At 47.7% G+C, this 19497-nt stretch overlaps 4 protein-coding genes across 5 annotated transcripts; 2 read left to right on the plus strand and 2 right to left on the minus strand.

Annotated features, from left to right (window-relative positions):
• Nucleotides 1-1659: 1659 nt before the first annotated feature.
• LOC6597440 (protein-lysine N-methyltransferase EFM3) lies at nucleotides 1660-2882 on the plus strand. The gene is made up of 3 exons (XM_002022346.2): nucleotides 1660-1784; nucleotides 1871-2642; nucleotides 2699-2882. The coding sequence occupies exons 1-3, from the start codon at nucleotides 1713-1715 to the stop codon at nucleotides 2803-2805; spliced, it is 951 nt and encodes a 316-aa protein (XP_002022382.1). The 5' UTR covers nucleotides 1660-1712; the 3' UTR covers nucleotides 2806-2882.
• A 46-nt stretch (nucleotides 2883-2928) lies between these two features.
• On the minus strand, nucleotides 2929-5048 carry LOC6597441. Of its 2 annotated transcripts, XM_026990713.1 has the most exons (4): nucleotides 4861-5047; nucleotides 4525-4782; nucleotides 3308-4466; nucleotides 2929-3230 (listed from the first exon to the last, which is right to left on the minus strand). In XM_026990713.1, the coding sequence occupies exons 1-3, from the start codon at nucleotides 4919-4921 to the stop codon at nucleotides 3343-3345; spliced, it is 1443 nt and encodes a 480-aa protein (XP_026846514.1). In that variant the 5' UTR covers nucleotides 4922-5047; the 3' UTR covers nucleotides 2929-3230; nucleotides 3308-3342. The 2 variants fall into 2 exon arrangements, with proteins under 2 accessions (XP_026846514.1, XP_002022383.1); XM_002022347.2 differs by having other exon boundaries at nucleotides 2929-4466; nucleotides 4861-5048.
• A 1328-nt stretch (nucleotides 5049-6376) lies between these two features.
• Nucleotides 6377-8665, plus strand: LOC6597442 (heparan sulfate glucosamine 3-O-sulfotransferase 6). Its single transcript, XM_002022348.2, has 3 exons — nucleotides 6377-6908; nucleotides 6967-7457; nucleotides 7521-8665. The coding sequence occupies exons 1-3, from the start codon at nucleotides 6762-6764 to the stop codon at nucleotides 8026-8028; spliced, it is 1146 nt and encodes a 381-aa protein (XP_002022384.1). The 5' UTR covers nucleotides 6377-6761; the 3' UTR covers nucleotides 8029-8665.
• Nucleotides 8666-9408: 743 nt separating this feature from the next.
• On the minus strand, nucleotides 9409-18753 carry LOC6597444 (rapamycin-insensitive companion of mTOR). Its single transcript, XM_002022350.2, has 11 exons — nucleotides 18383-18753; nucleotides 16753-16963; nucleotides 16150-16695; nucleotides 15935-16088; nucleotides 15001-15867; nucleotides 14753-14929; nucleotides 14462-14670; nucleotides 13372-14163; nucleotides 13019-13143; nucleotides 11308-12947; nucleotides 9409-11240 (listed from the first exon to the last, which is right to left on the minus strand). Exons 1-11 carry the CDS (start codon nucleotides 18444-18446, stop codon nucleotides 10140-10142), a joined length of 5886 nt encoding a protein of 1961 aa, XP_002022386.2. The 5' UTR covers nucleotides 18447-18753; the 3' UTR covers nucleotides 9409-10139.
• Nucleotides 18754-19497: the final 744 nt, after the last annotated feature.

Genomic DNA, 19497 nt, shown 5'->3' on the forward strand with positions numbered 1-19497 from the left:
TATACCACAAAATATAAAATATTACAATAATATAATTGCACATTTATTTCCTTATTTTAAGCAGGTTGATTATAAATTATACAAATTATGCAAACGCCGTCGGTTCTCGACGTTTTTGTTTATTATAACTAAAACAATGATGTATCTAAATATACAATATAAGAAAATACATATATATATATACTTAAATAAATATGCATAAATATAAATGGAATTGGTTTTACATATATTTCAAATCAATTGTCAATCGCGCGCTTTCCGACGGGAATCTGCAAAGTACAAATTTTGATGCGGGTCGCACCTTGAATACTCTTATGGACAATACCCATAAATTTTCTAATTCAATTATAAAATATCTTATGTACATACATATGCACATAAATATTAAAGTTTATTACATTCGTATATTGCATGAGGGTTTTCAAAATTACTGCTGCCCGGTCAGCGTCGAGTCGGTGTGTCTCGAGAGAAAGAATACAAAAACAAAATATGAATCGTCTGCGTGCCGAAACCGTAGGGCAGCGTGGTCGCTGATGTCTTTGGCGCGGCACAGTGGGACTCAGCCGAAATAGTAAAAAAATTGTATGAGTGCTTTAGATAAATTCTAATAGAGAATTTTCCAATAGAATTTTCCCACTGTGCCGCTCCAAAGACATCGGCGATCCGCGACCACCGCTTCGACGGTGCTGAGGCTCGAGAGTATAGAATTGCCAAACAGACGAAACCGATGGGCAGCGGGGTCGCGGTAGAGACGAAGTACAGGCGAAAAGGGAATTGAAACCCCGCGCGCTCCCTCGTGCCTTTTGGGTTCTAATGTTAGGACCCGCCATAGAACAGCTTTTTGGTCGCTCATGCAACATCTTGGTATTGTATAGTCTTTGGTATTGTATAGTCTTTGATATAAACAAAACGTCGAGAACCGACGGCGTTTGCATAATTTTTATAATTTATAATCAACCTGTTTAAAATAAGGAAATAAATGTGTAATTTTGTGGTATAAATCAAACAAATAACAGCTTTTATTTTGTTTCCCGCGCCCTAGTGTACCATACCCCCACCCCCTGCCCATTCTTCATTTATTTTGTGGCGGTAGGTCAGTCCATCAAAAGACCCGAAACAAGAACCAAACTCAAATTTCAGTTCTAGCGGCCAGCAATAGTAAACACACACACGCAAAGTACGTGAGAATGCATGTGCACCCATACACTAAAACATGCTGGTGGCAAAACAGATCAGACCTGAGAGAGTTCAAAAAATCTGAAAGAACATACAATCACATATTTTTGTCGAAACATATTGCGTGTGTACTAACACATGCAAAGATGTTCTCTCTGCGCTCTATCTCTCATGATGACGTCACTCTGGGGTACGGATAGCGCAAGTCGGTGTGTGACACTTTCGTTGTATGAACTGGCACATCTATATACTGTATGGTTAGTGATTGAATTCAGTTATTATTATTATTTCCACTAATATATAAAAGATTTTACAAGAATTCACTTTTTTCATGGACTATCTTAACTTAGCTTAACTTTGATTTGGGAATTCTTGTACTTAAGTAGGCTTAAATCAAAACTCATCCGATGTTAGGCTAAGCATCGATAAGTCATCACGACATCGATAGCACAACAGCAAATCCAGCCGGTTTCACGTTGTCTTAAATTGAGTATTTACCTTTTTGAAATTTAGAAGATACGCAGAAGAGATCCAAAATGACTGACAGGTTCAGCAAAATGCAGCAGCAATTCCTGTGCTGTTATCCAGTCAATAAAATGTCGTGGTCGGTATGTATTTGGCTGTGACTGCACCTGTCCACCTGTTGCATCTTTAACTTTTGTAAACAACTTTGTAACAATTTGTAAACTCGCAGTCGGTGAAACTACCAATGGAGTGGGATGAGCAAAAGGCACTCATTGCAGCCACCTGCGGCCATCAGCTCAATGAGCGCTATCCAGTGCGAACCAGCTACCAAGAGGCATTCATTAAACGTCTGATGCAGCTGCTTAAGGATCACGAAGAGCTTCACGACGACCTATTCAGCAGCCTCTGTATACAGAAAGACAACAATCATGGCAAAGACTACGCCTACAAGCACTACCTACTACTGCAGCCAGACGCCCACATTACGCTGCGCGAGTCGATTAGCTTTGTAAACGAAGGTACCACCGGCCTCTGCACTTGGGAGGCTGCCCTGGCCCTGGCCGACTATCTCCTACAGCACAGCGATGTGGTGAAGGGCAAGAATATCGTGGAGCTCGGCGCTGGCACGGGTCTGATAGGGATTCTCCTCAAATTACCAGCCCTGGGCCTAGATGCTGGCCAAATCCTACTCACCGATGGTAGCGCCTCCTGTGTGCAACTGATGCGTGAGAATGTGACATTGAACTTCCCAACGGCGCCCAAGGAAGCCAAACCCCAGTGTGAGCAGCTGCGCTGGGACGAGGTAAAAGATTTCCCCTGGCACCAGTATGCCAAAACGGACCTCCTACTCGCAGCGGATGTCATCTACGACGACTCCCAGTTCGATGCTCTTATCGGTGCCCTCGATCATCTGTATACGAGTCGTGGCAATTGCCTGGAAATGCTGCTCGCCAGCACAGTGCGCAATGTGGACACGCTGCACAAGTTCATGGAGCAGCTGAGTGAGTTTTTAGCCCCTCCAAAAATCCCATAGCTAATATGTACCTTAATTTTACAGCCGTTCACGAGTACAAGGTGACACCCTGTGCGAATGTCTCGGCCTGCGCGAGTCATTTTTGTCGCGATCACACCGCTGCCGTACAGATTATCTCCATTAAACGCTAGTTCTAGGTAGTAATATAATATAATATAATGTAAACAGCACTTGAAACGAATAACCAACAGCAATGGTTTAAGATCCACTTAAATGTCTCCTTGCTGTTTGCCTCAGAAAGTACGAAATATTGGTTAGTTTTTTACATTCTTTTTTTTTTAAATACTGAGTATTTAAGTATACAAAATGGATGTATGAACTAGAGCCCTGCATGAACAGGCAACCGAATCGATTCGATGGAATTCGTTCGGTCAGTTAGAAGCGTCGTCTCAGCTTTCTCAATCCATCAAAACGCCCGCCCAAAACGGACTGAACGAACAGGTATCGTCATTTTTACTGTGTCAGATCCGAAAATTTCTGGGTTTTCTCTCGCTCACTCTTCCTTTGATTTTCTGGTAGAGAGAACAAGTTTTTATTGAATTGGAGTGATCCGAATCTGAGTGAAGAAAGGATTCGTAATAATCAAAGGCCGTAATGATCATTAAATCAGTATAGCTGTGATTTTATGAATACCTTGGATTCATGCAGGGCTCTAGTATGAATGATGATCACTGACTGATCGTAGGAATGGTGCCATCGTTCAGCCATTTTACGTTCAACTGTTCGATTTGGTGTTTCATGAATATGATGCCATACACCTCATATTGGATATCCATCAGCTTGGTGCGATGTGTGCGTGGCACCTTCATGCCCACAACTAGGGCCAGCAGGGAGCTGATGATCATAAAAACAAATCCCTGGGCCATCAGAGTGCTCTTGTCGGTGGCATAGAAGTACGAGTTCTTTGTATCGGCCACAAAATAATAGTACACGATGCTGGTGCAGATCAATTTAAGGATATACGAGATGCAGATGATGCACTCTGTAAACCGCAGATTGGTGACCTCCAGCAGGGCGATCTGTAGACTGGAGTAGGACATCCCAAACAGGACGAGCAGCACCCAGAGGGACCATCTCGAATCTGTGGAACTGCAGATGATCATGGCCAAGAGCGTGAAGAAAACCAGCGTCATTTGGGAGGCCACAAAGTTTACCTTCACCGAAACGAAGAACAGACAGATGAGGGTCAGGCAACTGCCGCCAAAAATCACCCAGAACATGGCATCGATGTCGGCCAGCTGGGTCAACCTAATGGCCGGATTCAGGGCAAACCAGTAGATGAAATACACAAACAGGGCAAACTGTATGGCCTCGGTGAAGAGCAGCAGCAGCATTACGTTCCACTGCTGGTTCTTGGTCACATAGAAGAACTGCAGCCGCTTGATCACCTCCGAGCGCGGCTCAAAGATGCTGCCATTCCCGTTGGCTATCCTCAAATCATTGTCCATGCTGTTCACCAGATCCACGGTGCCTACAAAATGCAGCACCTTGATCCCCACCAGTATGGCCAGCGTTGCAGCGGCAATGCTCAGATATGTTCCAGCAAAATTCACATAAATGCCATCGATCAGCTGCTCCGTGGTGGCCGTCTGTCCTGCAAACGCCTTTAGGTTTCGGCTGTAGGCTGATCCAATCAGGCTCACGGCCGTGGCAATGCCCACCAGATAGCAACTGCAAGAGGCGGACATCATGAGGGAGCGGCTGCTCTTCGAGCTGATGGTGTGCAAGAAGCTGTAGCCGGCTATGAAGGTCATACTGTGCGCCAAGTACGAGATGTAGGCGCCCACATGGTCTGCATTGGGCATTTCGAGAGACATTTTTTATGAGGATAGCATTCGGATTTCACTTACCAAAGCCATCCGCAAAGTAGAAGCAGCTAGCCACCAGATTTAAAACGCCTGCGGCCAGCAGCAGCCACGCCTGCCAGTAGACAATGCATTTCTTCACATACTTGATGGTTAGCATGGTGAGGGCCGTAACCAGGGCCCAGCAGGCGCCCAAGATCAGGGGTCCATAGTAGATGAGGCCCGTTTGCAGGTTGCGCTCGGCGACCAGTGAGCAGATCGTATAGCCGAAAATTAGGCCACACGGCAGGAAGCTCAAACAAACTGAAAGGAACAAGTTTCTTATAATCTTTGATGGCAGATCTATTTATGTACCTCCCTCCCTGTGACGGAGGGACTCACCAACACAGCTTGGCGCGTATTTGAAGAACTTGAGCAGCAGTTTTCCCCAAACGTTCGTCATGTTTGACGAACAATCCAATCCAATCCAAAGTAGCCAGGCGATAGAGGAGCTTAAAGCATTTTGGTCTGGTTTGGAGAGTTGCTTACAAATATGGCCAATAGACTCCGCAAGTCCAAAGAGGCTACAAAGTGAACTGCGACGACGACGACGACGATGATAAGATAAGCCAATTGGTCGAGCGTGCAGCCAGTCTGATATGTGTACCGTACCCTATGTACGTACTATAGTATACAGTGACTAATGCCGCATTGGAGTAGTAGCCTTTTGGCCAGATAAACAGATAAGCCGCTAAATAATGTACATATGTAGGTATAGTCCATTCAGTTTGGCCGTACGCTTTGCCAAACATTTTATGCATGGTGAGTAGCAATTTCCGGCTATTCATTCATATGTACATACAGTGAATCCTGCATATGTACAACACAACTCTTGTACAACAATGCACAGCCAAGGATAAAATTTAAGTCAGATCAGCTTCTTTTTAATCAACCACATAACGGTGCTAGGCAGTGTTGGAAAAGTGTGGCTTTAATTTAAGGTGCATGGAGGTAGGTGTCGGGTTTGCAATCGGTTGGTCTTACTACAAATCCTTTATTTGTTTAAGTACATATATAAGCATATGTATGTGTAATGTATAGGATAGTCATTCACCTGATAGGACTTAAAACTAATCTGGCATGGCTAATATTGATAGGGAATTCGGGCAATTAGGCCTGCCGATAAAGCTTTGGAAAATTGATTCTCTTCTATCGAATTGTATATACACATATGTACATACATATGTATATACATATGTACAAGGGAGAAGTGTAGTGTGGGTGTTAATAGTTTGTTTACTTTGGAGCAGAGTGCAAGTCAGCGGGAGAGAGATAGGTCGTGAGAGCACGGTAGAAGGTCAAAGGTATTGTTTTTTTTGGCAGGGTGGACATTTTTATTGAAAATGCCCGTATGTTTATTGGTTTACAATGTAAAAGTTGTACGTAAGATCATTCCGTTCGAAGGGTGGATAAAGTATAAGAAATTGTACGGTCATATTGTCCAATAAATCGGAGTATTTGTAGCTTTCTTCACACTCGGGCGGCACCAAGTATCAAAGATGGATATACGTATCTTTGTGATGGCATGAGGGGCATACTGATTTCTGATACATACATATGTATCTCAATGCGAACGCATCATCCATCATCCCTTTCTTTACTCTCGTTTTATTGCAGAGTGTGACTATGGCAGATTTAAAGGAACCTATAGATATTTCTAACTGGCTTCATGGAGCTGTTATTTTAATATTTCTTTATTTTATATATCCCATAATAATTTTTTAATTGTAAATTAAAGCTACTAAAAAGAGTAAACACAAAAAGCTTTATTACAGAGCGCGACAAAGGCGCAATTTCAGAGCGCTTTCTTGCTCTCTCACTCTCTGTGAGCTTTTGCTCCTCGTTTATGTTTCTGCGCTTGTGCTCTCTACCCGGGGACCGAGCACGACCGCCCACCCGTCCTGCCCTACATTGCGGCTGGCCGACGCTCTGCTTATCCTTGGGACTAGCACCCCAATGTCTTGGCCCGGCCTTATCCCCGGCTTTCACTTCCGGAACTTTGCTGCCGACGACAACAACAAACCGACAAAGCGAGCGGCAGGCACACTGCACTTGCAACTGAGACGCTGAGAGAACATAATCACTGCCTGCCCCGCCATCCGCCGCCCGCTGACACTGCAAATCGGTAGGAGAGATGCTGTAGACAGGGCTCCCTCCTGGCTGGGCGCCCGCTGGCCATGGAACGGTAGCTGCAGACTGCGGACTGCGGTAGAGAACCACTATAGACGGGACGGGCCGGTGCGATGTTTGTGATGAGCATTTGGGGCACCAGCCTGAGCCTGAGCAGCCGCAGCCTGGCCATTGCTTTGGTACTTTGCGTTACGCTGTTGTACATCTCATACAGTTTCAATGCCTGCCTGCTGGCCAGCATCAGCCGCAGCCTCCAGCAGGTGAGAGTCCCCCCCTCTTCTCATATATCCTTTTCTGCCATTGCCCGCCCACCCACAGAGCAACTTACGCAACCTGCTGTCACTGACATCTACCCCCCGCAACGAAAGCAGCAGCAACAGCAGCAGCAGCAACGATTCTGCCACACCCGCTTCTAATCCATCGAACAACAGCAGCAACACCACTAACAGGAGCATCAGCAGTGTCCCAGCCGCTGTGGGGATCGCGAACAGCTCGGATGGCTCGCCCAAGTATCAGTTGCTGCGGCAGCCAGGTCTGCGTCCGTCACGACACCTGCCCGACACGCTCATCATTGGCGTGAAGAAGAGCGGAACGCGCGCCCTCCTGGAGTTCATTCGACTGCATCCGGATGTGCGGGCTGCCGGCTCCGAAGTGCATTTCTTCGATCGACACTATCAGCGTGGGTTGCGCTGGTACCGCCACCACATGCCGTACACCATCGAGGGACAGATCACCATGGAGAAGACGCCGAGCTATTTTGTGACGAAGGAGGTGCCCCAGCGGGTCTACCACATGAACACGGCCACCAAGTGAGTTCTCTGGCTCCTGCCATCTATGGCGCTCTCTAATCCTCCCCGCCTCTCTGCCAAAAGGTTGCTGATTGTGGTGCGGGATCCGGTGACGCGCGCCATTTCGGACTATACCCAGGCGGCCAGCAAGAAGGCGGACATGAAGCGGTTCGAGCAACTGGCCTTTGTCAATGGCAGCTACTCGGTGGTGGACACCACTTGGGGGCCCGTGAAAATCGGAGTGTACTCGCGCTACCTGGAGCGTTGGCTCCTTTACTTTCCGCTCTCCCAGCTGCTCTTCATCAGCGGCGAGCGTCTGATTATGGATCCCGCCTACGAGATCGGACGCGTTCAGGACTTTCTCGGTTTGAAGCGTGTGGTCACCGAGAAGCATTTTTACTTCAATGCCACCAAGGGTTTTCCGTGCTTGTTCAAGTCCGAGGCACGATCCACGCCCCACTGCCTGGGCAAGACAAAGGGGCGCAATCATCCGCATATCGATCCTAGTGCCATCGAGCGGCTGCGCGAATTCTACAGGCCATTTAACAATAAGTTTTATCAACTGACGGGCATTAATTTTGCCTGGGCATAGGAGTAGGAGTAGGGTCCCTACCTTCGAAGTTCAAGGATTGGAGGGCAGTGGGAAAAGGCACCTTGTTGTTGCCCAATGTGGCAACGGACTGATATTGTTGATTGCATTTTTTGATACATATAAATTGTACTTATCTAGTATACAAACACGTACCATATATGGATATAGCTATTTAGATGATATATATATATACATATTGTACACACACACACACTCACATATGTATAACCGGATCTCGCAGGAGGCGTGAGATTATTGCTCAATTATTGGTAGCTTTATCAGAAGACAAATTAAACGATAATGGTTCCTCTCTTCAAACTCAAACTCAAATAAACCCATGCACACACTATATACTCGCACATTCTACATATACCTAACCTTTGGTATATACCATAACATACTATATACAACATACTATACTAGGTATATACACCTATAGAGAACAAATAGAGCTTACTATGAAATTCCTACAGAGTCGTCTTCACGCATCCCAAATCAATCGCAGGACATGGGCCATACGAGTATATATATATGTATGTATACATATTTGATATACCATATAGCATATATAATAGAATTTCAAGAATTTCCTTTCATTGCATGCCCGACTCCTCTCCTCCAAATACAAATACCAAAAGCTTCGCTAATTTCAATCAAAATAAAAAACCACATTAAATAAATCAACATTCCAACAACAGAAACTCGATTCAATTACAAAACTAGCAGTTTCTATGGGTATCCTTTGGGTATGCGTAAGTATATTAAATTTTTTGTCAATTAATTTTAATGTATGTACTCGTACACTTGGTTGGTTGTTGGTCGTTGGTTGAGCGAGAGGTGCGATATGTGTTCTATAATTATTACCTTTGATATTATCCAAGTTAAACATCCGATATATTTTCCAATATACGCAGGTATATGTTTAAGAGTATCTATACTTACTATTTATTTTATATTCTAGCCTCAAAAGGGCCAAATCTACCTAATTTCCCATTCTGTCAGTCACGTTCGTCTCTGAGGCCGAATCCCATCCACTCCAAATTCTAGATAACCAATCTATGTATTTTATATCTATCTACCGGTCTATCTAAGCTCCTTTATCCGTCTAGATCGGCGTGGGGCAGGCTGTTTGAATTAGCAATCTAACAAAAAAAACCGTTAATAGCGAAACTCTAGTCGAGCACACGGCATGCATGTTGTTTATCTACTCCACTATCCTCGGGCATTCTCTTTGAAAGCTTTCTCCTGTGCATCGGCACCAATACAGTAACACTTTTTGTTCCATTTTGCTTGCTGTCTTCGCACACAAACGCACTGCATGATATGTGAATGTGTGCGTGCCGACCGCTGATCTAGATCCATCGATATAAATACATCATATTAAGAGTGTAAAAACCAATTGCTTTTGTATTTTTTTTTTTTAAATGTAATCATTTTTTAATTTGGTTTTAATTGTTTTGTGAACGATTCACGTGTTCGTTTTGTTGTATGATAGTTTCTCTTGGGGTTTAAGCGTTCCTCTGGTTTATGGTCTGCGATCGGATCGATATCGATCCACTCCGCGCTCGACTTTCCTCCTTTTCTGTATATTTGTTCTCTCCTGTTTTTGTTTTGTTTTTTTAAGTACAATTGATTAATTAAATTGCGGTGGTTTGTGGTTGGTATTTTTGTTTTGTTTTTGCGGTTGCTTTAAGGTATTCATCTTCATCATTCAGCAATCTGCATTTTTTTTTTATGTGATTCCTACGTATGTACTATATATAATGTTTGTTGTTAAGAAAATTATACGGTATTTTTTGGGATTTTGTCCGTGTCTGTCTATCTGTGTATTTGCTTAAGGTCGAATAGAATTTCATTAGAAATATCATACCCTATACGCAAAAGTAGTAATCGGAAATCGTAGATTGTAAATCTGAATTATGAAAGTAACTAAAACTACAAGAAAATATAACTTACGATGCTACGTTAGGAGTGTGCCCTATACTTTATGCTTATTACTTATTGCCTATTCCTATGCCTACAATTTCCTCTTTGATTTGATATATTACAAACATCCGGATTGCGTCTTCTGGGATTGCGTTTGAGTCTCTTATTCTGGCTGCTGTCTCTCTCTAGGATGTGACCCGCTTCAATGTCCATTTGACGCTGCCATTCCTGCTGCTGCCGCCTACCGCCGACTCCCCCCCACCCGTTCCGGATGCAGGTCCAGCTCCAGGTCTGGCGTCAAGCACCGCCTCCGATTTGGAGCTCTGCAGCCGCTTCTCGCAGTACAGGCTGCCCACGGGCTTTGTCATGGATGCCGCCAGGCTCTTGGTCACCGTGGAGTAGTCCAGCGTGGAGGAGGTGGACCCGGGGGCCACCGAAATGGACGACACAACGCCAGCATCCGTATCGGCATCCGCATCGGCATCTGCATCTGCACTCATCTGACGCTTCAGCTGGGGCACTGGCGTTGGCGAAGTCTTGGGGGGCGTTGTCTGGCTGCGATCCTTGATCGGAAACTTGTTCTTGGTGCAGCTGAGGTCCAGCTCCAGCGTGTAGAAGCGACCGCGGGTATACTGGCGATTATCGTTCTTTAGATTCGTTCCAGCCGTACCTGTACCCCCACCTCCAGGGACTGCAGACGGCTGCGGTACCGGCTGCTGGCTGATCGTGCAGATACTACTTCGATTGCTGTTCCCATGGCAGGGCAGGGCTGTGTGAGCGGTCGTCACGGAGCTGGCTTGGGTCCCAGCGCCACTACCATCGCAGACATCCTCCCCAGGATCATCGTCTTCGTTCTCGTCTCCCTCCTCTTCGTCTTCGCTATCCTCCAGGGTGTCTTCAGTGTCGTCCTCGATGTGCAGCTGGTTGTGGGGCATCATCTGCTGTTGGGACGCCTGCTGGGCATTGGCACTGGGAGACTTGGTGACCACCATACGCGGCGACTGATCCATCAGCAGATTCTCCCAGCTCGTCTCGTATACGCTGGCCAGCTGGGCGGCCGGCTTGGGCTTCATTTGCGTCTTGTGGGCTAACAGCATGGCCGATGGTGGCGTGGGCTCTGCCTTCTCCTCGGCGGGCATTTTGCGGGTGCCAATTATCAGCTGCGGCTCCACATAGAAGGCATCAAAGTTGAGGTCCAGAAAGAGCTCCTGCAGGAAACGGCGGGCACTCATCCGATAGCTGCTTCTGCCCAGCGTCTTGCAGGACTCTGAATACAGGCAAATGTCCTGAAATATATCAAAAGAAAGAGTTTTATGTGTTTCACAAGTTGTAGGTGTTTATCCAAAGTCTTACCTGAAAGGCATGCGGATGCTTCTGCTTGAGCTCCAGCAGGGCCATCTTCGATTGTTTGGCACTGACCGGATTGGCCAGACGCTGTACGTTATATAGAATGGAGGCCGTCAGCCTGTCCGGCAGGCTATCCTCGCTCAGCATGCTCTCCGGCGAATGGAAGCTTATGTCCGTGCCCAGCGGCACTCTGCCAGAGCCGGAGCCACCGCTGCCGCTGCTCTTTTTGGCCAGAACTGGGCCGGCTTGGATGCCAGCCGCCACCAGGGCCGCTGCTGCACTGCTGTACAGCTCACAGGGTGCTAGGGTCGCACCACCACCTCCACCTGCACCGTTGCTCTGGCTGCCAACACTATCCTGACGCTGCTGACGCGGAGACCGGGCACAATGGAGGCACTGGCTGCGCGCATGCTTGGCGCCCTGCTGCCACTGACGGGGTTGGCGGCGGCTCGCCGAGGATACGTCCGAGAGCGACGATATGACCGAGGACTCGTCGCCGCCCTCGTTGTTCAGCGAATCGTTGAGGAACTGAAGCCGCTGGCTCAGCAACAGATTGATGCCCATGAGGTCCTGGTCCTGTATGTCACGCGACACATACGTTCGACTGAGATTGCGCGTGGGAAACAGATCCAGCACATTTTTGGGCAGACAAATGCCTGCATAGCACGGCCCCTGCATATCATTCTGCGGCAGAAATTTAGGAGCATTCAGCGTGGGCAGCAGGACGTTCAGTTCCCCTGTAGAAAGGCGTCGTCGCACCTTGCTCAACCTGGGCTTTGGATAACTCCAGTCCTGCTTGTGTATAAAGTCATGCAATTCCGCTGCCGACTCCAGGACTGGGCGGCTGTGGGCGCGCAGAACCCTTAGCTGGGCGTACCCCTTCACGGCCATCGGACTGAGTGTGGTGTTCGCCGTCCCGCTATGGCTGGTAGCTATCGAATGGAGCCGTATAAGCTCTTCGCTCTCCAGCAGATTGGACATGCTCGGTATGGGACTCAGCGGGAATTGCTGCAATTCGCTCATATTTGCCGCCGCAGCGGCTGCAGCAGCGGCCGTTCGTCCCGTAACCGATTCGCAGCTGCTCACGCCCGAGGTGTTTGAGTCTGTGCAGGAGTTGTACCGTATGCGGTGCTGCTGCTGCTGGTGCTGGTGCTGATGCTGGTAGGGCATGGGATAGAGACCCCCGCCAGTGCCGCCGCCGCCCAGCAGGCTAATCACATCTGTAGTCTTCGATTCGGAGAGCGAGCGCTGATGCTTACCCTGACGCAGGTTGCTGCCCTCCGGCAGGGTTTTCGATTTGGCGGCTGCCACCGGCCCAGACAGAGTTCGATTCACATGCAGGGCCAAAGCATGACCATCATCCATTGTGGTGGTCGTGGCCGTTGAATTTGGATCCTGAATTCCTCCTCCAACAGCAGTCCCCGTTCCCGTCCCGACGCCCATGGGCTCTGTCTGATCGATGAGCAGATTCCAGTAGTAGGAGCCCGTGTAATAAGATCCATCGATCTGATCCTCCAGCACGGTAATGTTATACGGCGGCGCATCCTCGTAGTAATGCCGCACCGGTGTGTACTGATTGGACATCCAATCCTCTGGCTGATGCACAGGCCACATGGTGTTCCTATCATGCCGCACGCTCAGCCAATCTGCAAAAGAATCAATGAATCAATGAAAGACCGCGGATACAATCTACTTCCAAAGAAGCTCCAATACTTACTCAGCTTAAAGAGTATATTAGCGCCCGCTTGGGTGCCTGCTATGAGGCCCAGGGCACTGAAACAGGTGGCCCTCACCGAATATACCTCGCATTTGGTCACCAAAACAATCAGCTTCTCATAGAGCCTGTAAAATGAACGAATGGTTTAGAATTGGGAGATCCTTCGCCAAATAGAGACACGCAGTGGACCAATGGGAGCGTAAGACCATCGAAAACGATAGGAAAACCGATAAGAACATGTTTAATTTTCGATAGCTCGTGGAATATTCATTTGCCAGCGTTTTATGACATCTTTTACGAGGAGCTTTAGCCACAAATCAGGGGGCAGAGACGGAGACAGAGATTCGCCTTACCTGGCATTCTGTTCCACGAAATATTCAATTCCATTCGCATGGGTGGAGGCATGGGACAGAGCCCAGACGGCCGCTTTCAGTTCCAGACATTCGGCATCGTCTGTGCATTTGGCCCGTGTCAGGAGGTCCAGCAGCTGGGGAAGATCCCCGAATTTACTCAGCGCCGTCATGCCCTGGCTGGTCTGCACCATCTGTCCGTACAGATGGGGGGCAATGTTCGGGGGCACTGTCTGGGGCCGCTGGTTACAGTTGCGTCGCGAATAGTAGCCATCCTCGTTGCGTATGTGCAGCGTGAGGCTGGAGTGGGTGTCGGCCTCGACGAGCAGCACGTATCGCTTGTTGTAGCCATTCCGCCAGTACTTGATCTCATCCTCGATGCGGGCCAGGCTGCTGTTGAGGCCGCGCGACAGCGAGTAATAGCGGGACATCAGCAGGCGACCCACGTCCCCGCGCAGCGTCAGATTCGGCCACAGGCTGACAATTTCCTCTAAATAGTACTTGTCATGGCAGGCCTCCTCCAGCACCTCCATGGCTGCCAGCACCACACTGCGGTCGGCATCCTTCGTTTGGAGTATGATCAGTGGTATGCCCCACACCTCAAAGTGCGGCAGGCGGGCACGCAGTAGTACGGCCATAAACTGTGTGGCATACAAACGCCCGCTGCGCGTCTTGGCAGAGGTCAGCGCCTTCTCCAGCACCTGCCTGGGGAGCTTCTCGAAGCTGTAATTGAGGCCAGAGACAATCAGCTTCACGTAGCACACATGATCCGTGACACGCACCAAAGTGATCAGGCTGGAAAAGCAAAGGATACCAGAGAATGAGTATTTACTGCAGATAGCAACAAGAAACGATAAAGGACGATGGAACAGCAGAGACTACTAAACTCTATTCTTATACAGCTACTAAGATGGCAGCAGAATGACAGAAAACAAATTATACGCTCGACGAAACTCCCGCCAATGAACCAATGAGGACAGATTACTGCATCCCTAGTGATCACGCCGCTCGACGCCCTTTGGCTACGACGCTTTAAGCTAACCTAACCTGCTGCCTGGTGGAGAATTTTCTTCCAAAGTACATATATACTCACTATTCAAAGACAGTTGTATTCTTGAGTACTTCAATGCCCTTCCGTGTGCGGCACATGCGTCCAATGTAAAGGAAATACTGCTGGCACATGGTATTGTTCATGTGCTGGGGACTAAACAGACAGTCGTGTGCCCGATTCGATGTGGTCACAGCCAGCAGATGCTGGCTAATGTCCGAAAAGTAGTCCGTGATATAACGCATGCATTCCAGCTGCCAAAAATAAAAGAGAGAGCTCATAAATAGTGGGAGCGCACAAATAGGAGGGGCAGGGGGCTGAGGGGAGGACACTCACCTGTCTGCTGCCTACCAGGACATCTATCAAATCCAGCCCGGCACTGACAAACGCTGGCATGCTGTGTCCTGGCACCAGATCCTGATGCGAAAATCGATTATTGCTTGGCTTGTAAAAGTCCACCAATCGTTTCAGGAATTTTCCCAGCGTAAAGTCGAGCTTTCGTGTACAATTTGACTGGAAAAGAGAGCAAAAAAATGATTGTTAAATGTGTAAAAATCATTAGATTAATCGAATTATTCATTTACCCTGAGGATCGTGGTAATGACATCCCAATCCCATAGATTCGCATCCGTTTGGGTTAGAACGCGGGAGCCGGTGAGCAGGCGATTTAGGGCTCGAAAATTATCAAACAGAGCCTGCGGCATGAATTTCCGTTTCAATCGAAAGCTGGAACGTAAGGAATTCGAGGAGGATTGCGATTGTGACTCATCGCTGGAGGATACCGAATCGAGACGCTGACGATCCAAGGTGGCATGAAACTGTCCCGATAGCGGCACTGAGGAGCCCGCCGCCGCAGCCGTATCCTGTAGCTGCAGGGCGGGGCCCTGCTGCTCCTGCACGTTGAGGTGGCGTCGAAAGAGTCGCGTCTGAATGAGGGCTCCTCCTTGGATAATACTGTCTAGAAATAGACTGCACGATGCCGGCCTCTGGCGCAGCATCTTCTGGTAGTTCTGAAGCGCAGCCACCGAGGCATTGGCCTGTTGATTCCCCTGCGTGGCATGGCCAATGAGCGTGGGCAGGGCTGGGCTGGTGCAACAAATGTCCGGCGGCAGGTGTGTGTGCATCAGCTGCAGGATCTTACCAATGAGGACGGTGGCCCGCACCGAAATGAACTGATCGCTGGCAACGGCCACCTCTACGAGGGCATTCAGCAGACCCGTCTCCAGGAAGCAGTACAGCAGCAGGGCCAAATGCTGTTCGACAACATTCGGGGCCCGGGCAGCCAGACTGGGCAGAATCGAACGTCCCTCGGCGGAAACGAAGCCATTGCTTAGCAGCCACGAGTCCTGAAAGTCCGAGGGATCCACTGCCTGCAGAGCCACAGCATAGTCATCCGTCCAGGCGGGTTGCGGGAGCGACAGCAGCTCGTACAGCAAATCCAATATTGCTTTCTGTGTATGGGAGGAGGAGATTTCAACATGAGAGAGGCACCAACAGCAGAAGGAAAAGAACACTCACTCTGACTTCAACTTGATTTAAATATAAAGCGTCGACTATTGCTTGCAGGCCTGAGGGTTTGCTTGGATCACAGAATTCGAGGGTGCCCGTCCAGCTGCGCAAAACGGAGAGCAATGCCAGCCGGCAGCTCGTGTAGCGAAGTTCGCGTGCATCTCTGCAAGAAAAATGCCATAATTTGAATGATGCGAAAACGCTGGAGAGACGCTTTCACTCACTTGTTCTTGTCCATGATGCCCAGTCTGTAGGTGAAGTCACAGTACGGGGCCGCCAGGCAATCCAGACGCACTCCGCACATGTTTCGCGTTTGTGGCCACTCGAGCAGATAGAGCAGGACGCCGCAGAGACTCTCCGCAATGCGGGGATTGTGGCACTCGAGTACATTGCGGGTGATGGAGGTGACGCCGCCGCAGACAATGAGCAGGGCGGGATTGAGAACAGCAATTTCGGCCAGCGTGGCCAGACAGGCACGCAGCAGATTGTCGTTCTCCTCGATGCCACTGTCCGCCAACGAGACGAGGCATCGCACCACCACCGGACTGATGTCCTCGGGGGCAATGGCCAGCATCTTTCGCACCAGCTTGAGGGCCTGCACCCGCTCATCGTCATTCTTCAGCATTAGGTCAATAGAGCGACACAACAGATGCTGCAGCTGGAGGGAATTGAAGGCCTTAATGTCCTTAGGCGTGCTCAAAGCATAGCGGATGGTGCGCAGTGCCGCCGCCCTCACTTGGGTGAACGTGTGCACCAGCGATGCACTCAGGCTATGGGAGGAAAAGGGATCAGGATTATATTTCCTTGGGGAAAACCGACTGTATTACCAGAAGAGCAGCTCCTCTGTGCTGAAGCGCAGATTGCTGTGATGCGATCCCTTGCGGGCGGCCAGGCAGAGCGAGGCCAAAGCATTGAGCAGGAACAGGCGCTTGGTGTCACGGGTCTCCTCCCGACAGAGCATCGAGTAGATGTCAAAGGCATTCTCCGCCGCCGATCTTGTGGGATCCAGTCGATAGAAATCCTCCGGATCTTGGGAAACTGCAACAAGAAAAATGGTTAAAATTATTTTTAAGTTTAATTTGTTGTCCTCCCTCTCCCTCTTTTCCCTTTCAGACACACGCACACACATAGCCGCCTCTCTTTGTTAGTGTGTGAAACGAGCACAGATGCACTCACACACGAAATGCATTGGAAAGCGAAGAAGATCGACAAGTGAAATTGATCCACCAGCGAAACTAATCGGCTCTGTTTCGACGTCGACAGCGACGCTGGCTGCGGCGCCGCTGTGCACGTGAAATGACAGCCGAGGCAGCGTCATAGCACATTTCGCTGCTGGTGCCTACCCTTTATTCAGAGAGTATGCAGTCATACGTTCAGTATGCAATAGCCCCCAAAGTATTTATCATCCCGATCAGCATTGGCATTCCCAATGTTAAATCCTGCTGTAAGGGAATTCTGTTAATCTTAGAGAATCATAGGAAAGCCGAACCAAAACAATTTCTTAACAAAATACAGAAAAAGACTGCTTATCCATGCCAAAATGGGCGATTTGCTAGGGTATCAAAGCTTCGGCACTCCTGAAGCTCTAGTCTACGTTGTCGTTACAGCTAACTGTACTTGTATGATGGATCTGGTGAGAGAGAGAGAGAGAGAGAGAAAGAGAGACACGGGCATACAGAGGGTTGGGGGGGCAGGCAGGCATGGTGCTGATGAATGGAAGAAACCGAGCATTTAATGCGTTCCGCTGCTGCTGCTGCGTCATCGTTTGTATGGCTCTCTCTCTATGCTGCTGCTGGCGACTGTCTCTATTAATAGACGGCCAACATGTAGCAAAAGAATTTGGTCAAATGGCAGCAACAACAACATTAACAATAACCAAAATAAAAATACATAAATATACTACTATGTATGTGTGCAAACATGTACATAGATGTGCACTATACACAAATAAATGGCAGAAGGGTAACCATTTCTGGAAGAATGTGCAAGAAAGAGACTGCTGTGCTGCGTCTGCTAATAAGAAGAATGCTGTTCTTTTGATTCAGTGCTCTGTTCTGTTGAAATATGGTTACCGTTATGCGCAATTGACTTAACATTAACATTGACTGGGTCAACGGGCTGTGTGCGGGGGCTAGGAGGTTGTACACAGACCACTATCTCTGTTATTGACAAAAGGTTGCTGACTTAACATCAATGCAAACAAATGTTTGAGGGACTGGCTGCACTCGGGCAGGTATGCACAATTTATTGAATAAGCACTGGCCGACAACCCAACCAACAACAAGTCACCAAGGGGACAACAATAGCAACAGCTGCTGCTGCTACCTGCCTGCCTGCTTGGTTTAGATTTAACGCACAGCAATCGCAATTGATATCAAAATTCTATGGCTTGTTATGTCCATTGCCCGTGCCTATGTTTGGGTTATGCTTAATGTTAATTAACATTAGTTACATTACCTTTAATGCGTAATTGTAATTTGCTTCTTTTGCCAAAACGCCAACTGGAATGTAGGGAGGCCATCGCAGGGCTCAGCGGATGTTGTGGCTGGAATGGTGGTTTCGCCCGCTCGCCGAATAGCACAGAGCCGGTATAAATAAGAGGCACAAATTTTATCTCTATATTGCTTTCTTAGTTTCACTTGGTTTGGCTTGTTTGGCTGCACAATTTACATTTTTTATTGGAGCCTGCGCGCTCGCTGCTGCTGTTCTCGGTTAATGTGCTGAGTCATTCGATTGCCAGTCAATATCTTCTAATTTTGGTTATTTTTACTATTTATTGGACTAATATATTGATAAACTTTAGATAAACGAGCTGCGTTTTGGCTTCATTTTCCAAAATTCTCGACAAGAACTACACGCTAACTACGCGGTAACTACTCATTTGCTACATAGTGGGAGGAAAAAGAGGGTATGGACAACAGCCAAAATGATCCAGAAAATGCAAACGCATGCAAAGTAAAATCCACCCCTTTCGTCTAATATACCATGAAGACCATACCCTATTTTATAGCCCACTCAAAATTACAACTCTTTTTTTCGTTGCAGGAAAGAGCACAAGTGTGACCGTCTAACCCTCAGAAATATACCGATGAAAAAATTAACTTAGCCCACTTAAGCCCCCTTATTTATAATACAGAACTACTAATAATATTAATTACTCTTGTACTCCCATCCTTGCTTTCGTCTTTACTTCAAAAAAAGAGCCAGAGAGCGAATCCGAAGAAACGGCCATCGATGCTATCAACTGAATACGAGCCAAAGAGATTTTGTTTGTAAATGAATTTTTGGCAAAGACATAAATGCCAACTTAATAGATTGATGAAATTGATCAAATATACCATTATATACCGATATACCGTAAATAAGCCTTCAACTCTATTTCGACGTCAAAATATACCATAATGTATATAATATAACGCAAATGGTTACCCGCTGTACGATTTAAATTTTTTGTGGAGCCGCATTCACACAACTCATCGAACAAATATACCGTGTGATCTTCAGAAAAATACCGAAATACGCCCTCGCATTTTAAAATATACCGTGAATACTAACCAATCCTGTCGAATATA

Source organism: Drosophila persimilis, unplaced genomic scaffold (assembly GCF_003286085.1).
Source record: "Drosophila persimilis strain 14011-0111.01,24,50 unplaced genomic scaffold, DperRS2 tig00000606-arrow-arrow-pilon, whole genome shotgun sequence".
NCBI classification, from domain to species: domain Eukaryota; kingdom Metazoa; phylum Arthropoda; class Insecta; order Diptera; family Drosophilidae; genus Drosophila; species Drosophila persimilis.